Source organism: Salvelinus alpinus, chromosome 16 (genome assembly GCF_045679555.1).
Source record: "Salvelinus alpinus chromosome 16, SLU_Salpinus.1, whole genome shotgun sequence".
Lineage (NCBI taxonomy): Eukaryota > Metazoa > Chordata > Actinopteri > Salmoniformes > Salmonidae > Salvelinus > Salvelinus alpinus.
This window is the reverse complement of record NC_092101.1, coordinates 55807833-55828565: the sequence shown is the minus strand read 5'-3', so window position 1 is coordinate 55828565 and position 20733 is coordinate 55807833. Positions and strand designations below refer to the sequence as shown.

At 43.4% G+C, this 20733-nt stretch overlaps 1 protein-coding gene across 1 annotated transcript in view; it reads left to right on the top strand.

The window, feature by feature from the left end:
- Positions 1–3110: 3110 nt before the first annotated feature.
- LOC139541697 (phosphatidylinositol specific phospholipase C X domain containing 1) overlaps positions 3111–20733 on the top strand; it is a 33191-nt gene continuing 15568 nt past the window's right edge. The window contains exons 1-4 of the mRNA XM_071346633.1: positions 3111–3465; positions 5110–5246; positions 18561–18689; positions 19407–19562. Of these exons, the coding sequence (XP_071202734.1) occupies positions 3342–3465; positions 5110–5246; positions 18561–18689; positions 19407–19562 (546 nt within the window). The 5' untranslated portion in view covers positions 3111–3341. The remainder of the gene's footprint in view (positions 3466–5109; positions 5247–18560; positions 18690–19406; positions 19563–20733) is intronic.

The following is a 20733-nucleotide window of genomic DNA, read 5'->3' as shown; positions in this document are numbered from 1 at the left end:
GGCTTCAACTTCAAAAATGTTTTTACTCAAAACATGATTTGTATTTCTGCTTGTGTTTTGGGGTATGTTCATACTGTTCTAGTAATTACAGCTTAAAACCTTGTTGATTCCAGGTCAGAGATCACGGAGAGGAATGGAGTTCTCAATATAGCAAGTCAGAGGTCAGATTAAAACCATGAAACCATAGGTCAATGACAGGTCAAGTCACTCAGACCTTTAAACAACATGCTACTAACACTCTAACAAGTCTCTGTGACTAGTGACACGTCAGCCCAAATATTGATTGGTGAAAATAGTTCATTGGCAACGTTCCAAATGTTTGGAGGAGGGTGTGGTGTCAGTTTGGAGGAGGGTGTGGTGTCAGTTTGGAGGAGGGTGTGGTGTCAGTTTGGAGGAGGGTGTGGTTTCAGTTTGGAGGAGGGTGTGGTTTCAGTTTGGAGGAGGGTGTGGTGTCAGTTTGGAGGAGGGTGTGGTGTCAGTTTGGAGGAGGGTGTGGTGTCAGTTTGGAGGAGGGTGTGGTGTCAGTTTGGAGGAGGGTGTGGTGTCAGTTTGGAGGAGGGTGTGGTGTCAGTTTGGAGGAGGGTGTGGTGTCAGTTTGGAGGAGGGTGTGGTGTCAGTTTGGAGGAGGGTGTGGTGTCAGTTTGGAGGAGGGTGTGGTGTCAGTTTGGAGGAGGGTGTGGTGTCAGTTTGGAGGAGGGTGTGGTGTCAGTTTGGAGGAGGGTGTGGTGTCAGTTTGGAGGAGGGTGTGGTGTCAGTTTGGAGGAGGGTGTGGTGTCAGTTTGGAGGAGGGTGTGGTGTCAGTTTGGAGGAGGGTGTGGTGTCAGTTTGGAGGAGGGTGTGGTTTCAGTTTGGAGGAGGGTGTGGTTTCAGTTTGGAGGAGGGTGTGGTGTCAGTTTGGAGGAGGGTGTGGTTTCAGTTTGGAGGAGGGTGTGGTTTCAGTTTGGAGGAGGGTGTGGTTTCAGTTTGGAGGAGGGTGTGGTGTCAGTTTGGAGGAGGGTGTGGTGTCAGTTTGGAGGAGGGTGTGGTGTCAGTTTGGAGGAGGGTGTGGTGTCAGTTTGGAGGAGGGTGTGGTTTCAGTTTGGAGGAGGGTGTGGTTTCAGTTTGGAGGAGGGTGTGGTGTCAGTTTGGAGGAGGGTGTGGTTTCAGTTTGGAGGAGGGTGTGGTTTCAGTTTGGAGGAGGGTGTGGTTTCAGTGTGGAGGAGGGTGTGGTGTCAGTTTGGAGGAGGGTGTGGTTTCAGTTTGGAGGGGGGTGTGGTTTCAGTTTGGAGGAGGGTGTGGTTTCAGTTTGGAGGAGGGTGTGGTTTCAGTCACCACAGACAGACTTCAAACAGAACAGTTGAACATTTTCAGGAAGTATTCATACCCCGTGCCTTATTCTACATGTTGAATAAAACAGTTATTAATTGGTTTTGTTTTTATCCATCTACACACAATACCTCAGAATGACAAACTGAAAACATGTTGTTTTTCTTTTGCAAATGTATTGAACATGAAATACAGAAATATATAATTTAAATAATTATTCACACCTCTGAGTCAATAGGTGTTAGAATCGCCTTTTGGCAGTGATTACATCTGTGAGTGTTTCTGGATAAGTCTCTAAGAGCTTTGCACACCTGGATTGTACAATATTTGCACATTATTATTTTTTAAATTCTTCAAACTCTGTCAAGTTGGTTGTTGATCAATGCTTGACCGACATTTTCAAGTCTTGCCATAGATTTTCAAGCCGACTTTAAATCAAAACTGTAATTAAGCCACTCAGGAACATTCAATGTCGTCTTGGTAAGCAACTCCAGTCTATATTTGTCCTTGTGATTTAGGTTATTGTCCTGCTGAAAGGTGAATTCATCTCCCAGTGTCTGGTGGAAAGCAGACTGAACCAGGTTTTCCTCTAGGATTTCGCCTGTACTTAGCTCCATTCCTTTCGTAAAAACTTCCTAGTCTTTGCCGATGACAAGCACACCCATAACATGATGCAGCCACCACCATCTCTGTGAAGCATTGGAAAACCTCCCTGGTCTTTGTGGTTGAATCTGTGTTTGAAATTCACTGCTCGACTTAGGGATCTTACAGATAATTGTATGTGTGGGGTACAGACTATTGTTGCACACAGAGTCCATGCAACTTATGTGACTTGTTAAGCACAGTTTTACTACTGAACTTATTTAGACCATAACAAAGATACTTTCAGCTTTAAATTTTTTATACATTTGTAAAAATTTCTAAACATAATTCCACTTTGATTATTATGGAGTATTGTGTGTAGACCAGTGACACAAAATCTCAATTTAATATTTTTTAAATTCAGGCTGTAACAACAAAATGTGGAAAAAGTCAAGGGGTGTGAATACTTTCTGAAGTATTCTGCATTCTTTACATCGTAACATTGTTTCTACTGGGACTGCTTTCCTCCTCTGAACAGGCTAAACAAGTTCAGGACACCTCAGGTTCAAAGCATCTAACTGCAACTTAAGTTTATACTTAATTTGAGCTTTTCTAAAATGTTCTAACATTATGAATGGAGCGGATGAGAACCTGGGGTCGCTGGCGTGAAAGGCAAACATCCTACGCATTGCGCCAATAAGACTAACCCACTTGGTGGAAATTGTAACGTGACTCATAGCAAGGATTGCGACAGTATTCTAATTCTTAAGGTCATTTTGTTCTCTTGGGATAGTATTACTGTCTGTGTAAATAACCGATAAGACTGATGACATTAACTGAACTTGAGTGTGATTGTATCAGACCACATTTTATAGACATAAATGTATTATTTGTGATAAAGGAGGCTACTACAGGAATATTTGTACCCACAATACTGTAGAATGAAAAGGTGAAATGGCAAATTATAAATACTTACATAAATCAATCCCTATGTGTGTTGATGATTTGAAATTAATATTTTTTCGCCATTTTGTGGAAAATAACTTTTTAGACACTCTCTGGGGGTGACAGAGGCGGAGCGACATGACGACCTCTTAGTATCTGATCTAGATTCAGTTTTGTTGTTTGGATCAACGCTCAGTTTTAAAGCGATGCTAGCGACAGTCGATCCAGAGTCAGTCATAACAAGTAAAGGCTTTTTTTATATTTTTAAACGGTCTAGCGCAAACACAATAGGGAAACCAGGAAATGCAACCTTGGGTAATATTCCCACATTGTTGTTCGCTTTCATAGAGGTGTCACTATTTCGGTTTGAGAGTTTCCGTCTGGAACTGATAGAGGAACCGATGGGAGTTATTTGCAATGAAGTGTTGTCATGAGTAGAAACCACTGGGTTTCGTTGTGTGCTTGACAGTGTGCGAACTTCGGGAGACGGAGCACTGACACGGACACGAATGAATGCGCTGTCCACTGAAGTTGCAATGTATTCTGATGAGGATAACCAGAATTATGAGGACTGGATGTCAAGTTTGCCCGAGGAGCTGTGGGATGTGCCTCTTTCAAGTCTCGCCATACCAGGTAACTTTATTCAACTGCATGCAAACTGTACATGTTTAAATTAAACCATTAAACGCCCAAAATCCTCTCTCACGTTGACAGGTGGCCAATTGCGATAGGTTTTCTAATCTTCAGTAGCCAAACTAGTAGCCTAAAGAGCCATTATTTTCATTATGTAGCCTAATCATGACTATATAACCATCCCTACAATTATATAACCATTCTTACAAGTATATAACCATCCTTACAATTACAATTTCTTTACAAAACAAATGACCGAGGTAAAGACCGATTCAAGTTGGATATTCACCACCTCTCCTTACGTCCACCAACAGCAGTTAGGGACCGTCAACATAGTGACAAATCACATTTTTCCAATTTCAATAGCTCTTTTTAACCATTACTCCTAAAACTTTCAAAACTGGTTCTAGCTAATCCGATGGGATAGACACACATTGCACACACTTTATTTATTTTTGTCGATTTACAATACACACTATTTTAAGTTATTTATTTACATTTTTTTAATTTCAATAGCACCTTGGTCATGTGACCTACTGACTTCAAACAAGGTTCAGAATGTACACTCAGTGGGCCTACACATTGCACACCCTTTAGTTTGTCCATTTTCATCTCACACGATTTTACATAAATTTTGTAAACATTCTAATTTCAATAGCTATTTGGTCATGTGATCTACTGGACTCAAACAAGGTTCATAATGAGACTCTGCTTTTATGGTCTGTATTCATACTGAAAATCAAGATCAAGCGAGCTTTTACCCTTCTGCTCCACGAGAAGTTTCTGTCCCCCCTGAGCTCGCCTTAGGACACCTGCGTTACCGTTTGACAGTTGTACCACCCCTGTGAAACTCCCCACCTGCCAGAGGCTGTTCACCTTGGAGACCTACTGCGGATATGGGTACGGCTCGGCGTGAGATTTACACCCTCTCCCCTGGATTTTCAAGGGCCAGGGAGAGCTCACCAGACGCCGCCGAAACCGCAAAGCTTTCCAGGGCTTGGGCCCCTCTCTCGGGGCGAACCCATTCCAGGGCGCCCTGCCCTTCACAAAGAAAAGAGAACTCTCCCCGGGGCTCCCGCCAGCTCCTCCAGGATCGGTCGCGTTATTGCACTGGACGCCTCGCGGCGCCCATCTCTGCCAGTCCGTGGACATTCTGAAAGTAGTTTGAGGTCAGTAGGTCACATGACCAAGGAGCTAATTAAATTTGAAAGTTTGAAAAAATAATGTAACATTTGTGAGATGAAAATGGACTAATTAAAGGGTGTGCAATGTGTCAGCCCAGTGATTGGACATTCTGAACCTTGTTTGAGGTCAGTAGGTCACATGACCAAGGAGCTAAATTAAATTCAAATGTTAAAAAAAGTTTGTTATTTGTTTACACTCCTTAATAACACTTAATTCAACTAGGAATACAAAATCCTACTCACATTTCCACATGTTTATTAGCTTTTCCAAAGCGAATTAATGTCCAAATCGTGAAAATAAGACCTATGCATTGTTGTGTGCAATTTTTCCAACATCATGACACTTATTTTGAGTTTTTGGCTCAAGAGGTTTGAAAGCGCGAATATCGGTTGAATATCCAACCTGAAACTGTCTTTACCTCGGTAAACAAATTACAATCTTTCATTCATCCCTATTTAGGAAGTCATGACGCTATGAGTTACTCCCTGGACATCAACTCTCCTCTGATCAGCTCTGAGTCCGACACCTTTAGACTCCTGGATGGTCTCTTCTACTGCCTCACCAGACCTGCTATCTACAGGTGGTCTACCACGCAGGTACAGGGCCTGTTAATACCATGACGGCTGTTGTAAAAAAAAATAAAAACTGGTTTGCCCGGGGGCTTTGAATAGGCGTAAACTAGCGACTAATGGCTAGGTAGGGTGAGCATAGTAGGAACGCTATAGCCATCTTCTTGTGAATAACATTAGCTTGAGCAACAATAGTGGAATCGGTGGTTTGCCTTCAAAATAAAAGGCCTACATTTAAAACTGATGCAAATGGATAACAATTTTGTAATCATGCCACAACTGGACTCTGGCCCGAATAGAATTTCGGTACAGATTAGAATAACAGGTTGAGTTGAAGTCACAAGAAGTTGAACCGTGTGCCACAGGATAAGCGTGGTCAGGTCAAGTGTGAGATATGGGGGTTGGTTGAGACACATAGTTAGTTAGGCAGTAGGTTGCCACAGAGTTGTGGTGGCAGCGTTCTCACATCGCTCACTTCCTCTCTCAGCCAAACTTCTCACGCGATGGTGGTTCATCACTTAAAGTATCTGTGACACAGCCTGCCTGTCTGTCTTCTCAAGCATTGGATTCCAGTAAACCATGAATACATCACTATGAAGACTAGGATTCCAGTAAACCGTGCATACATCATTATGAAGACTAGGATTCCAGTAAACCGTGCATACATCACTATGAAGACTAGGATTCCAGTAAACCGTGCATACATCACTATGAAGACTAGGGTTCCAGTAAACCGTGCATACATCACTATGAAGACTAGGGTTCCAGTAAACCGTGCATACATCACTATGAAGACTAGGGTTCCAGTAAACCGTGCATACATCACTATGAAGACTAGGAATACTGTAAACCGTGCATACATCACTATGAAGACTAGGGTTCCAGTAAACCGTGCATACATCACTATGAAGACTAGGATTCCAGTAAACCGTGCATACATCACTATGAAGACTAGGATTCCAGTAAACCGTGCATACATCACTATGATGATTAGGATTCCAGTAAACCGTGCATACATCGTTATGAAGACTAGGAATACTGTAAACCGTGCATACATCACTATGAAGACTAGGGTTCCAGTAAACCGTGCATACATCATTATGAAGACTAGGATTCCAGTAAACCGTGCATACATCATTATGAAGACTAGGATTCCAGTAAACCGTGCATACATCGTTATGAAGACTAGGATTCCAGTAAACCGTGCATACATCGTTATGAAGACTAGGATTCCTGTAAACCGTGCATACATCACTATGAAGACTAGGGTTCCAGTAAACCGTGCATACATCATTATGAAGACTAGGATTCCAGTAAACCGTGCATACATCACTATGAAGACTAGGGTTCCAGTAAACCGTGCATACATCACTATGAAGACTAGGGTTCCAGTAAACCGTGCATACATCATTATGAAGACTAGGATTCCAGTAAACCGTGCATACATCGTTACGAAGACTAGGATTCCAGTAAACCGTGCATACATCATTATGAAGACTAGGGTTCCAGTAAACCGTGCATACATCATTATGAAGACTAGGGTTCCAGTAAACCGTGCATACATCATTATGAAGACTAGGATTCCAGTAAACCGTGCATACATCATTATGAAGACTAGGATTCCAGTAAACCGTGCATACATCACTATGCAGACTAGGATTCCAGTAAACCGTGCATACATCACTATGAAGACTAGGGTTCCAGTAAACCGTGCATACATCACTATGAAGACTAGGGTTCCAGTAAACCGTGCATACATCACTATGAAGACTAGGATTCCAGTAAACCGTGCATACATCACTATGAAGACTAGGATTCCAGTAAACCGTGCATACATCACTATGAAGACTAGGAATACTGTAAACCGTGCATACATCACTATGAAGACTAGGGTTCCAGTAAACCGTGCATACATCATTATGAAGACTAGGATTCCAGTAAACCGTGCATACATCACTATGAAGACTAGGAATACTGTAAACCGTGCATACATCACTATGAAGACTAGGGTTCCAGTAAACCATGAATACATCACTATGAAGACTAGGGTTCCAGTAAACCGTGCATACATCACTATGAAGACTAGGATTCCAGTAAACCGTGCATACATCACTATGAAGACTAGGAATACTGTAAACCGTGCATACATCACTATGAAGACTAGGGTTCCAGTAAACCGTGCATACATCATTATGAAGACTAGGATTCCAGTAAACCGTGCATACATCACTATGAAGACTAGGGTTCCAGTAAACCGTGCATACATCACTATGAAGACTAGGTTTCCAGTAAACCGTGCATACATCACTATGATGACTAGGATTCCAGTAAACCGTACATACATCGTTATGAAGACTAGGAATACTGTAAACCGTGCATACATCACTATGAAGACTAGGGTTCCAGTAAACCGTGCATACATCATTATGAAGACTAGGATTCCAGTAAACCGTGCATACATCATTATGAAGACTAGGATTCCAGTAAACCGTGCATACATCGTTATGAAGACTAGGATTCCAGTAAACCGTGCATACATCGTTATGAAGACTAGGATTCCTGTAAACCGTGCATACATCACTATGAAGACTAGGGTTCCAGTAAACCGTGCATACATCATTATGAAGACTAGGATTCCAGTAAACCGTGCATACATCACTATGAAGACTAGGGTTCCAGTAAACCGTGCATACATCACTATGAAGACTAGGGTTCCAGTAAACCGTGCATACATCGTTACGAAGACTAGGATTCCAGTAAACCGTGCATACATCATTATGAAGACTAGGGTTCCAGTAAACCGTGCATACATCATTATGAAGACTAGGGTTCCAGTAAACCGTGCATACATCATTATGAAGACTAGGATTCCAGTAAACCGTGCATACATCATTATGAAGACTAGGATTCCAGTAAACCGTGCATACATCACTATGAAGACTAGGATTCCAGTAAACCGTGCATACATCACTATGAAGACTAGGATTCCAGTAAACCAAGCATACATCACTATGAAGACTAGGATTCCAGTAAACCGTGCATACATCATTATGAAGATTAGGATTCCAGTAAACCGTGCATACATCATTATGAAGACTAGGATTCCAGTAAACCGTGCATACATCATTATGAAGACTAGGATTCCAGTAAACCGTGCATACATCATTATGAAGACTAGGATTCCAGTAAACCGTGCATACATCACTATGAAGACTAGGATTCCAGTAAACCGTGCATACATCACTATGAAGACTAGGATTCCAGTAAACCGTGCATACATCACTATGAAGACTAGGATTCCAGTAAACCGTGCATACATCATTATGAAGACTAGGATTCCAGTAAACCGTGCATACATCATTATGAAGACTAGGATTCCAGTAAACCGTGCATACATCACTATGAAGACTAGGATTCCAGTAAACCGTGCATACATCACTATGAAGACTAGGATTCCAGTAAACCGTGCATACATCACTATGAAGACTAGGATTCCAGTAAACCGTGCATACATCACTATGAAGACTAGGATTCCAGTAAACCGTGCATACATCACTATGAAGACTAGGATTCCAGTAAACCGTGCATACATCACTATGAAGACTAGGATTCCAGTAAACCGTGCATACATCACTATGAAGACTAGGATTCCAGTAAACCGTGCATACATCACTATGAAGACTAGGATTCCAGTAAACCGTGCATACATCACTATGAAGACTAGGAAAACTTTTTATTTTGTATACAATTAGCAACTAGTTACATGTATACAGAATACAGTGACTCACGAAGACTAGGATTCCAGTAAACCGTGCATACATCACTATGAAGATTAGGAGATGTTCAGTAAATTACAAGATAATTATGGCCATACTTAAACTGTCATAATCTATGCCAAGACTAGGTTTCCATGTAAACCGTGCATACATCACTGCATGAAGACTAGGATTCCAGTAAACCGTGCATAGCATCAATATCGTAGACTATGTTTTGATACACCATGAAGACTGGGAGTGAGTTTTTAGCGAATCAGAATGCATGCAGCACAATGACGACTAGAATTCCAGTAAACCATACATAAATGCATTATGAAAATCCGCGAAATAGCGAATCCGCGATAAGTGAACCGCGAAGTGGCGAGGGATCACTGTTATATACATACTTTTTTTTAGAATATACCTTTATTATTCCCCAAACCCTACCACCCTTCCCCCAATTGGATTAAACTAATAAACAATAACACTTAGGCTTCTACCTTCAGTTGATACATCTTATACACATGATACAGACACAATCTATTTTACAATAGTTATATCTTGTTTGTTTTTAGCCCTTCCTCTATTCCCTCCCATTTCTATTTGGGGGGGGGGGGGGTAACGGATTTCTATTTGGGGGGGGGGGGGTAACGGATTTCTATTTGGGGGGGGGGGGTAACGGATTTCTATTTGGGGGGGGTAACGGATTTCTATTTGGGGGGGGGTAACGGATTTCTATTTGGGGGGGGTAACGGATTTCTATTTGGGGGGTAACGGATTTCTATTTGGGGGGGGGGTAACGGATTTCTATTTGGGGGGGGGGGTAACGGATTTCTATTTGGGGGGGGGGGTAACGGATTTCTATTTGGGGGGGGGGGTAACGGATTTCTATTTGGGGGGGGTAACGGATTTCTATTTGGGGGGGGGTAACGGATTTCTATTTTTGGGGGGGGGGGTAACGGATTTCTATTTTTGGGGGGGGGGGTAACGGATTTCTATTTGGGGGGGGGGGTAACGGATTTCTATTTGGGGGGGGGGGTTAACGGATTTCTATTTGGGGGGGGGGTTAACGGATTTCTATTTGGGGGGGGGTAACGGATTTCTATTTGGGGGGGTAACGGATTTCTATTTGGGGGGGGGGTAACGGATTTCTATTTGGGGGGGGGTAACGGGATTCTATTTGGGGGGGGGGGTAACGGATTTCTATTTGTAAATGTGCTATTTCACAAAAGTTCTGAACCTATATATATTTTACACACCCTGTATGTTTTACATGTGTTATCTTGTTGTTATTAGTCCCACCCTTCAGCTCCACTCAACCCCTCCCATCTATCTCTCAACACCAGACATTTCTGATTTTTATTTGCCATATATTTTTCAACTGCGCTGTGATGCTTCACAAAACTACTGAACCTTTCTATTCTCATAGCTTCTACAGATTGTAAATTAAAAATAAAATGTTTTGCTAAAATAATTATTATATTATTGATTGATTGACTATGGCTTTTCAAATCCCCCAGTATTTCTGCAGCGTTAGTTCTAGGCAAAGATTGCAGTTCTTCAGCCATTCCTTTTTGTCTGGATGTCCTCTGGGTGGTGGACCATTCTTGATACACACAGGAAACTGTTGAGCATGAAAAACACAGCAGCGTTGCAGTTCTTGACACAAACCGGTGTGGCTGGCAGCTACTACCATACTAGTACCATACTACTACCATACCCCATTCAAAGGCAGCTACTACCATACCCCGTTCAAAGGCAGCTACTACCATACCCCGTTCAAAGGCAGCTACTACCATACCCCGTTCAAAGGCAGCTACTACCATACCCCGTTCAAAGGCAGCTACTACCATACCCCGTTCAAAGGCAGCTACTACCATACCCCGTTCAAAGGCAGCTACTACCATACCCCGTTCAAAGGCAGCTACTACCATACCCCGTTCAAAGGCAGCTACTACCATACCCCGTTCAAAGGCAGCTACTACCATACCCCGTTCAAAGGCAGCTACTACCATACCCCGTTCAAAGGCAGCTACTACCATACCCCGTTCAAAGGCAGCTACTACCATACCCCGTTCAAAGGCAGCTACTACCATACCCCGTTCAAAGGCAGCTACTACCATACCCCGTTCAAAGGCAGCTACTACCATACCCCGTTCAAAGGCAGCTACTACCATACCCCGTTCAAAGGCAGCTACTACCATACCCCGTTCAAAGGCAGCTACTATCATACCCCGTTCAAAGGCAGCTACTATCATACCCCGTTCAAAGGCAGCTACTATCATACCCCGTTCAAAGGCAGCTACTATCATACCCCGTTCAAAGGCAGCTACTATCATACCCCGTTCAAAGGCAGCTACTATCATACCCCGTTCAAAGGCAGCTACTATCATACCCCGTTCAAAGGCAGCTACTATCATACCCCGTTCAAAGGCAGCTACTATCATACCCCGTTCAAAGGCAGCTACTATCATACCCCGTTCAAAGGCACTTACTATCATACCCCGTTCAAAGGCACTTACTATCATACCCCGTTCAAAGGCACTTACTATCATACCCCGTTCAAAGGCACTTACTATCATACCCCGTTCAAAGGCAGCTACTATCATACCCCGTTCAAAGGCAGCTACTATCATACCCCGTTCAAAGGCAGCTACTATCATACCCCGTTCAAAGGCAGCTACTATCATACCCCGTTCAAAGGCAGCTACTATCATACCCCGTTCAAAGGCAGCTACTATCATACCCCGTTCAAAGGCAGCTACTATCATACCCCGTTCAAAGGCAGCTTACTATCATACCCCGTTCAAAGGCAGCTTACTATCATACCCCGTTCAAAGGCAGCTTACTATCATACCCCGTTCAAAGGCAGCTTACTATCATACCCCGTTCAAAGGCAGCTACTATCATACCCCGTTCAAAGGCAGCTTACTATCATACCCCGTTCAAAGGCAGCTTACTATCATACCCCGTTCAAAGGCAGCTTACTATCATACCCCGTTCAAAGGCAGCTTACTATCATACCCCGTTCAAAGGCAGCTTACTATCATACCCCGTTCAAAGGCAGCTTACTATCATACCCCGTTCAAAGGCAGCTTACTATCATACCCCGTTCAAAGGCAGCTTACTATCATACCCCGTTCAAAGGCAGCTACTATCATACCCCGTTCAAAGGCAGCTACTATCATACCCCGTTCAAAGGCAGCTACTATCATACCCCGTTCAAAGGCAGCTACTATCATACCCCGTTCAAAGGCAGCTACTATCATACCCCGTTCAAAGGCAGCTACTATCATACCCCGTTCAAAGGCAGCTACTATCATACCCCGTTCAAAGGCAGCTACTATCATACCCCGTTCAAAGGCAGCTACTATCATACCCCGTTCAAAGGCAGCTACTATCATACCCCGTTCAAAGGCAGCTACTATCATACCCCGTTCAAAGGCAGCTACTATCATACCCCGTTCAAAGGCAGCTACTATCATACCCCGTTCAAAGGCAGCTACTATCATACCCCGTTCAAAGGCAGCTACTATCATACCCCGTTCAAAGGCAGCTACTATCATACCCCGTTCAAAGGCAGCTACTATCATACCCCGTTCAAAGGCAGCTACTATCATACCCCGTTCAAAGGCAGCTACTACCATACCCCGTTCAAAGGCAGCTACTACCATACCCCGTTCAAAGGCAGCTACTACCATACCCCGTTCAAAGGCAGCTACTACCATACCCCGTTCAAAGGCAGCTACTATCATACCCCGTTCAAAGGCAGCTACTATCATACCCCGTTCAAAGGCAGCTACTATCATACCCCGTTCAAAGGCAGCTACTATCATACCCCGTTCAAAGGCACTTACTATCATACCCCGTTCAAAGGCAGCTACTATCATACCCCGTTCAAAGGCAGCTACTATCATACCCCGTTCAAAGGCAGCTACTATCATACCCCATTCAAACACCCTTAAATCTTTTGTCTTGCCGATTTCATCTTCTGAATGGCACACACACACACAATCCATGTCTCAATTGTCTCAAGGCTTAAAAATCATTCTTTAACCTGTCTCCTCCTCTTCATCTACACCAGGGATGGGCAACTGGCATGCCCTCTTTTGTAGGCCCGTCGACCAACAATTTCAAAGATTTTACTGAGTTACAGTTCATATAAGGAAATCAGTCAATTTAAATAATTTCATTAGGTCCTAATCTATGGGTTTCACATGACTGGGAATAGAGATATGCATCTGTTGGTCACATATTTAAAAAAAAAAAAGTAGGGTTGTGGATCAGAAAACCTTTCAGTATCTGGTGTGAACACCATTTGCATCTCCTTTGCATAGAGTTGATCAGGCTGTTGATTGTGGCCTGTGGAACGTTGTCCCACTCCTCTTCAATGGCTGCGCGAAGTTGCTGGATATTGCCGGGAACTGGAACACGCTGTTGTTCTGGGCTGGCGTGGTTACATGTGGTCTGCGGTTGTGAGGCCAGTTGGACGTACTGCCAAATTCTCTAAAACAACGTTGGAGGTGATTTATGGTAGAGAAATTACCATTCAATTCTTTGGCAATAGCTCTGGTGGACATTCCTGCAGTCAGCATGCTAATTGCATGCTCCCTCAACTTGAGACATCTGAGGCATTGTGTTGTGTGACGACAACTGCACGTTTTAAAGTAGCCCTTTATTGTCCCCAGCACAAGGTGCACCTGTGTAATGATCAGCTTCTTGATATGCCACACCTGTCAAGTGGATGGATTATCTTGGCAAAGGAGAAATGCTCAGTAACAGGGATGTAAACAAATTTGTGCAGAAAATGAGAGAAAAAAGCTTTTTGTGCCTATGGAACATTTCTGGGATCTTTTTATTTCAGCTCATGAAACATGGGATCAACACTTTACATGTTGCGCTAAAATGTTTATTAATTGTATATTTAAATGTTTTCTTTAGGAACTCAGTCGGGGTCTCAACTTATTGTTGACAGTTAGAATAATAGAAGGTGCATCAGCAGTCACTCAGTTAGCTCATGTCAGCAAAACATGTTTTAGATTGGTTAGTTAGTCTAGCGACCAGCTATCTAAACTGAGGATGGTCGAATTACTGACCGGGGCCCATTGATCATCGGTTCCTGCTACGTGCTGACCCGGTAGTGACGGACCTTCCGTAGAATCACAATGCTTATCAGTGACCAACAACTTGACTTTGAGCCAATCAGATAGCACGAACCCCCAAATGGGGGATCCAACAACAACAACGGAACAGAGGGCATTTCCTCCATACGGATGAGCCAGTCACACTGGCTATGGGGTTGTGAGTGCACAGACGCAATGCACACAACACTCAATACTTCCGTCAAACTAGCATTATAATTAAATTACAATGGATTAGCTAGTTTCCATGAAACAGCTGTCTGTGTTCGCTGCCAAGTTAGTGCAGTGTCCTTAGCTAGTTAGATATGTTATGCTAGCTAGCTAAACATTTGGCTAAGATCTGGCATTGGCAATAAGTAAATTCATTTGTTTCTTCGTCATCTTGCTTGGTAGTTACCTAGCTGTGGCCATCTGACTTGTATAGGGCTGTGGCCATCTGACTTGTATAGGGCTGTGGTCATCTGACTTGTATAGGGCTGTGGCCATCTGACTTGTATAGGGCTGTGGTCATCTGACTTGTATAGGGCTGTGGTCATCTGACTTGTGTAGGGCTGTGGCCATCTGACTTGTATAGGGCTGTGGCCATCTGACTTGTATAGGGCTGTGGTCATCTGACTTGTATAGGGCTGTGGTCATCTGACTTGTGTAGGGCTGTGGTCATCTGACTTGTGTAGGGCTGTGGCCATCTGACTTGTATAGGGCTGTGGCCATCTGACTTGTATAGGGCTGTGGCCATCTGACTTGTATAGGGCTGTGGCCATCTGACTTGTATAGGGCTGTGGCCATCTGACTTGTATAGGGCTGTGGCCATCTGACTTGTGTAGGGCTGTGGTCATCTGACTTGTATAGGGCTGTGGCCATCTGACTTGTATAGGGCTGTGGTCATCTGACTTGTATAGGGCTGTGGCCATCTGACTTGTATAGGGCTGTGGCCGTCTGACTTGTATAGGGCTGTGGCCGTCTGACTTGTATAGGGCTGTGGCCGTCTGACTTGTATAGGGCTGTGGCCGTCTGACTTGTATAGGGCTGTGGCCGTCTGACTTGTATAGGGCTGTGGCCGTCTGACTTGTATAGGGCTGTGGCCGTCTGACTTGTATAGGGCTGTGGTCGTCTGACTTGTATAGGGCTGTGGTCATCTGACTTGTATAGGGCTGTGGTCATCTGACTTGTGTAGGGCTGTGGTCATCTGACTTGTGTAGGGCTGTGGTCATCTGACTTGTGTAGGGCTGTGGTCGTCTGACTTGTGTAGGGCTGTGGTCGTCTGACTTGTGTAGGGCTGTGGTCGTCTGACTTGTATAGGGCTGTGGTCGTCTGACTTGTATAGGGCTGTGGCCGTCTGACTTGTATAGGGCTGTGGCCGTCTGACTTGTATAGGGCTGTGGCCGTCTGACTTGTATAGGGCTGTGGCCGTCTGACTTGTATAGGGCTGTGGCCGTCTGACTTGTATAGGGCTGTGGCCGTCTGACTTGTATAGGGCTGTGGCCGTCTGACTTGTATAGGGCTGTGGCCGTCTGACTTGTATAGGGCTGTGGTCGTCTGACTTGTATAGGGCTGTGGTCGTCTGACTTGTATAGGGCTGTGGCCGTCTGACTTGTATAGGGCTGTGGTCATCTGACTTGTATAGGGCTGTGGTCATCTGACTTGTGTAGGGCTGTGGTCATCTGACTTGTGTAGGGCTGTGGTCATCTGACTTGTGTAGGGCTGTGGTCATCTGACTTGTATAGGGCTGTGGCCGTCTGACTTGTGTGATTGTCAAGCAAATAACTGTCTGTCTCACTGTCTGTCTCACGGTAATTGGCCATAATTAACATAAACACATTTAGCATCTCCTGGCTTCCGCCCACAAGCCACTGATGCAGACCTTTGGAACATCTACATTTTAAAAAGTCCAATAAATCCATATAATATAGTCTACACCTTCACAATAAATCCATTATATATTTTAGACCGGTCTAAAGAAGCATGATATGAAGAAAATGTTGTCTATTTCAGAAGAACAGAATAGCATACTCTGAGTTGTCCTGATCTGGCTATGCCATATGGCTGTGGGCGACACTAGTTCATTTAACAGACAAGATTTGATTAGAATTCCATGGCATTATTTTATAGTATGAAGAATATAGTTGATCAAAGCTGAATAAAATAGACAGGATGTTTTCTCCAAATGATTTGAGGGAGTGTTCACATGCAGCTATTCTGTGTTGAGCGGCTAACAAAGAAACAGGTCCTCCTATATGCTTCATTTAGAGTTACTAATGTAACTTTAGTTGTTCTACAAACGTTGGGCTATATATGTTTTGATGTTTAATACATTGTAAGGCTGCATGATGAGACTCTAATGATGATTTGAAAAAAGTCACTTGAAAGGCATGAGCTCTGCTTTGTTTTTTGAGCAGGCTGTACACACTACATCAGTCTCTCATTCACAATGAGACAAGCACTTGATAATGCCTAGAATTTCAAGGCGGCATCCCCTTTGTCTGGTCGTACTGCGCCCTAAAAAAATCCTGGGCTCTCATGAAGTGTTTGGTTAGATTTTTTATCACATTTTGCATTGATGTCAGAGTGATTAGAGGGACAATAGAGTGCTGAGTACCAGGCAGTTTGGTAGGCTGCTAATGACCAGCAGCAGCATCAGAGCTTGGAGAAGCCTAATCACCGTGACTAAATGGTCACGTGGAATTTGACTGCCTTCATGACTCGTGATCGCTGGTGTGGCGGTAATACGGTCACTGCAACAAACCTAGGCTTGCATCAACAAGATAACAAAATAACAACATTAGCGCAGATAGCTGGGAATCTAGACCATAAGTAAAAGGCACAGATATTGTCAAACAACGTTACAGCATTGTCAAACAACGTTACTGCCACCTAGTATTTTAACAAGGCTGTGTGGCTGACGAGGTCTTTGCTGTGTGAACACACAAGAGATTGACTGACCACAGGTGCTAAGTACTGTCGTCAGGCGAACGTTTGACAGTCCTACCGGTGTCTGAGCTTTAACAGCAGAAACATTGCCTGACCGACATACTCTCCTCTCTTGCTAAATGCACAATTAGATGGGAATTACACAAAAAAATATATATATTTTTTTCCCCAGACCTAAATAATTGTCTTCTGGTGTGATTTTACAGAGCGTTCGGAAAATATTCAGACCCCTTGACTTCTTCCACATTTTGTTATGTTACAGCCTTATTCTAAAATTGATTAAATTGTTTTTTCATCAATCTACACACAATACCTCATAATGTCAAAGCAAAAACTGTTTTTAAAAATTGTAGCAAATTTATTAAAAAAGAAACTGAAATTTCACATATACATAAGTATATGTCCGTAAACACTGAATATTGAATATGTCTGCAGCCAGCTCTGCGGCTAGGGATGCTGGGCCGGCAGCCTTGCGAGGGCTAACGCATCTCCCTGCCACTGAAAAACATCCCCACAGCATGATGCTGCCGCCACCATGCTTCACTGTAGGGATGTTGCCAGGTTTCCTCCGTAGGTGACACTTGGCATTCAGGCCAAAGAGTTCAATCTTGGTTTTTATTAGACCAGAAAATCTCTACCATAAAGGCCTGATTGGTGGAGTGCTGCAGAGATGGTTGTCCTTCTGGAAGGTTCTCCCATCTCCACAGAGGAACTCCAACCGGTTCTTGGCCACCTCCCTGACCAAGGCCCTTCTCCCGATTGCTCAGTTTGGCCGGGCAGCCAGCTATAGGAAGTCTTGGTGGTTCCAAACTTCTTCCATTTAAGAATGATGGAGGCCACTGTTCTTGGAAACCTTCAATGCTGCAGAAATGTTTTGGTACCCTTCCCCAGATCTGTGCCTCGACACGATCCTGTCTTGGAGCTCTACGGACAATTCCTTCGACCTCACGGCTTGGTTTTTGCTCTGACATGCACTGTCAACTGTGGGACCTTATATAGACAGGTGTGTGCCTTTCTAAATCATGTCCAATCAATTGAATTTACCAGAGGTGGACTCCAATCAAGTTGTAGAAACATCTCAAGGATGATCAATGGAAACAGGATGCACCTGAGCTCTTTGAGTCTCATACCAAAGGGTCTCAATACTTATGTAAATAAGGTATTTCTGTTTTTAATTTTTAATACATTTATTCAATTTCTTGACCGCTTCGCTTTGTCATTATGGGGTATTGTGTGTAGATTGCTGAATATTTAAAAAAATATATATTTTGGAAAAAGGCTGTAATGTAACAAAATGTGGAAAAAGTCAAGGGGTTTGAATACTTTCCCGAAGGCACTGGAAGCATTGACATAGACTCTGAAAACCAATTTTCGTTATTTCTATATGAATAATTGTAACATTGAGAGTAAAAAACAGAAACAAATCCTAAACAAATAAAAATAAAACAGAGAACTGAATTCAGGAAAGTTATTTATTTAAATAATGTGTTGTTGTTGTTTTTTTGCCCTTCAAACAGGGAAAAGGTATTGTGGAGCAGCTTTCAGAGGGGATTCGATACTTCGACCTCAGAATCGCCCACAAACCGTACGACCCGTCCAACGAACTGTATTTTACACACGTCATTTACACTCATCTGACAGTGGTGGTGAGTAGAAGGAATACTAATTATTCATTAGAAACAGTTGTTACTACATCATCAGTTGTCACAAAGTGCTTTATAGTTACCCAGCCTGAACCCCAAACACCAAGTAGAAAGGGCTTTATAGTTACCCAGCCTGAACTCCAAACACCAAGTAGAAAGGGCTTTATAGTCACCCAGCCTGAACCCCAAACACCAAGTAGAAAGGGCTTTATAGTCACCCAGCCTGAACCCCAAACACCAAGTAGAAAGTGCTTTATAGTCACCCAGCCTGAACCCCAAACACCAAGTAGAAAGGGCTTTATAGTCACCCAGCCTGAACCCCAAACACCAAGTAGAAAGGGCTTTATAGTCACCCAGCCTGAACCCCAAACACCAAGTAGAAAGGGCTTTATAGTCACCCAGCCTGAACCCCAAACACCAAGTAGAAAGTGCTTTATAGTCACCCAGCCTGAACCCCAAACACCAAGTAGAAAGGGCTTTATAGTCACCCAGCCTGAACCCCAAACACCAAATAGAAAGGGCTTTATAGTCACCCAGCCTGAACCCCAAACACCAAGTAGAAAGTGCTTTATAGTCACCCAGCCTGAATCCCAAACACCAAGTAGAAACAGGAGAGCGAGAGAGCACAATGGCCAAGAAGATCTCTCTAAAAAAAGAATAGGCAATATTGGGAGGATTATTTCTCATATATGTAATATTTCCTGACTGGTGTCTGTACAGGAAACTCTGAGGGCCGTAGCCTGGTGGTTGGAGTCTCACTCCAAGGAGGTTGTTATCCTAGCATGCAGTCACTTTGAAGGACTCACCGAAAGACTACATGAACATTTAATTTTCTCACTGAAGAAAATCTTTGGGTCTAAACTCTGTCCTCGCAAGGTAAGCTTCGTTATTTCTCTAACTGTAGTCGATGTCAATAGCTGGAAAGACTGATACATTTACAACATTTTTTTGCTAAGAATTACCAGTAGGCCTCTATCGAATTGGACTGTATTTCTTCAGTAAATGAAATGAGATGTTTAGTTAATGTTCAGCATGAGAGAAGGCTTCACTAGCTGCCCAATACTACCTACACAAATCACTAGCTGCCCAATACTACCTACACAAATCACTAGCTGCCCAATACTACCTACACAAATCACTAGCTGCCCAATACTACCTACACAAATCACTAGCTGCCCAATACTACCTACACAAATCACTAGCTGCCCAATACTACCTACACAAATCACTAGCTGCCCAGTACTACCTACACAAATCACTAGCTGCCCAATACTACCTACACAAATCACTAGCTGCCCAGTACTACCTACACAAATCACTAGCTGCCCAGTACTACCTACACAAATCACTAGCTGCCCATACTCCTACACAAATCACTAGCTGCCCAATACTACCTACACAAATCACTAGCTGCCCAATACTACCTACACAAATCACTAGCTGCCCAATACTACCTACACAAATCACTAGCTGCCCAATACTACCTACACAAATCACTAGCTGCCCAGTACTACCTACACAAATCACTAGCTGCCCAGTACTACCTACACAAATCACTAGCTGCCCAATATACTACTACCTACACAAATCACTAGCTGCCCAATACTACCTACACAAATCACTAGCTGCCCAGTACTACCTACACAAATCACTAGCTGCCCAATACTACCTACACAAATCACTAGCTGCCCAATACTACCTACACAAATCACTAGCTGCCCAATACTACCTACACAAATCACTAGCTGCACAATACTACCTACACATATCACTAGCTGACCAGTACTACCTACACAAATCACTAGCTGACCAATACTACCTACACAAATCACTAGCTGACCAATATTACCTACACAAATCACTAGCTGACCAATATTACCTACACAAATCACTAGCTGCCCAATACTACCTACACAAATCACTAGCTGCCCAGTACTACCTACACAAATCACTAGCTGACCAATACTACCTACACAAATCACTAGCTGACCAATACTACCTACACAAATCACTAGCTGCCCAATACGACCTACACAAATCACTAGCT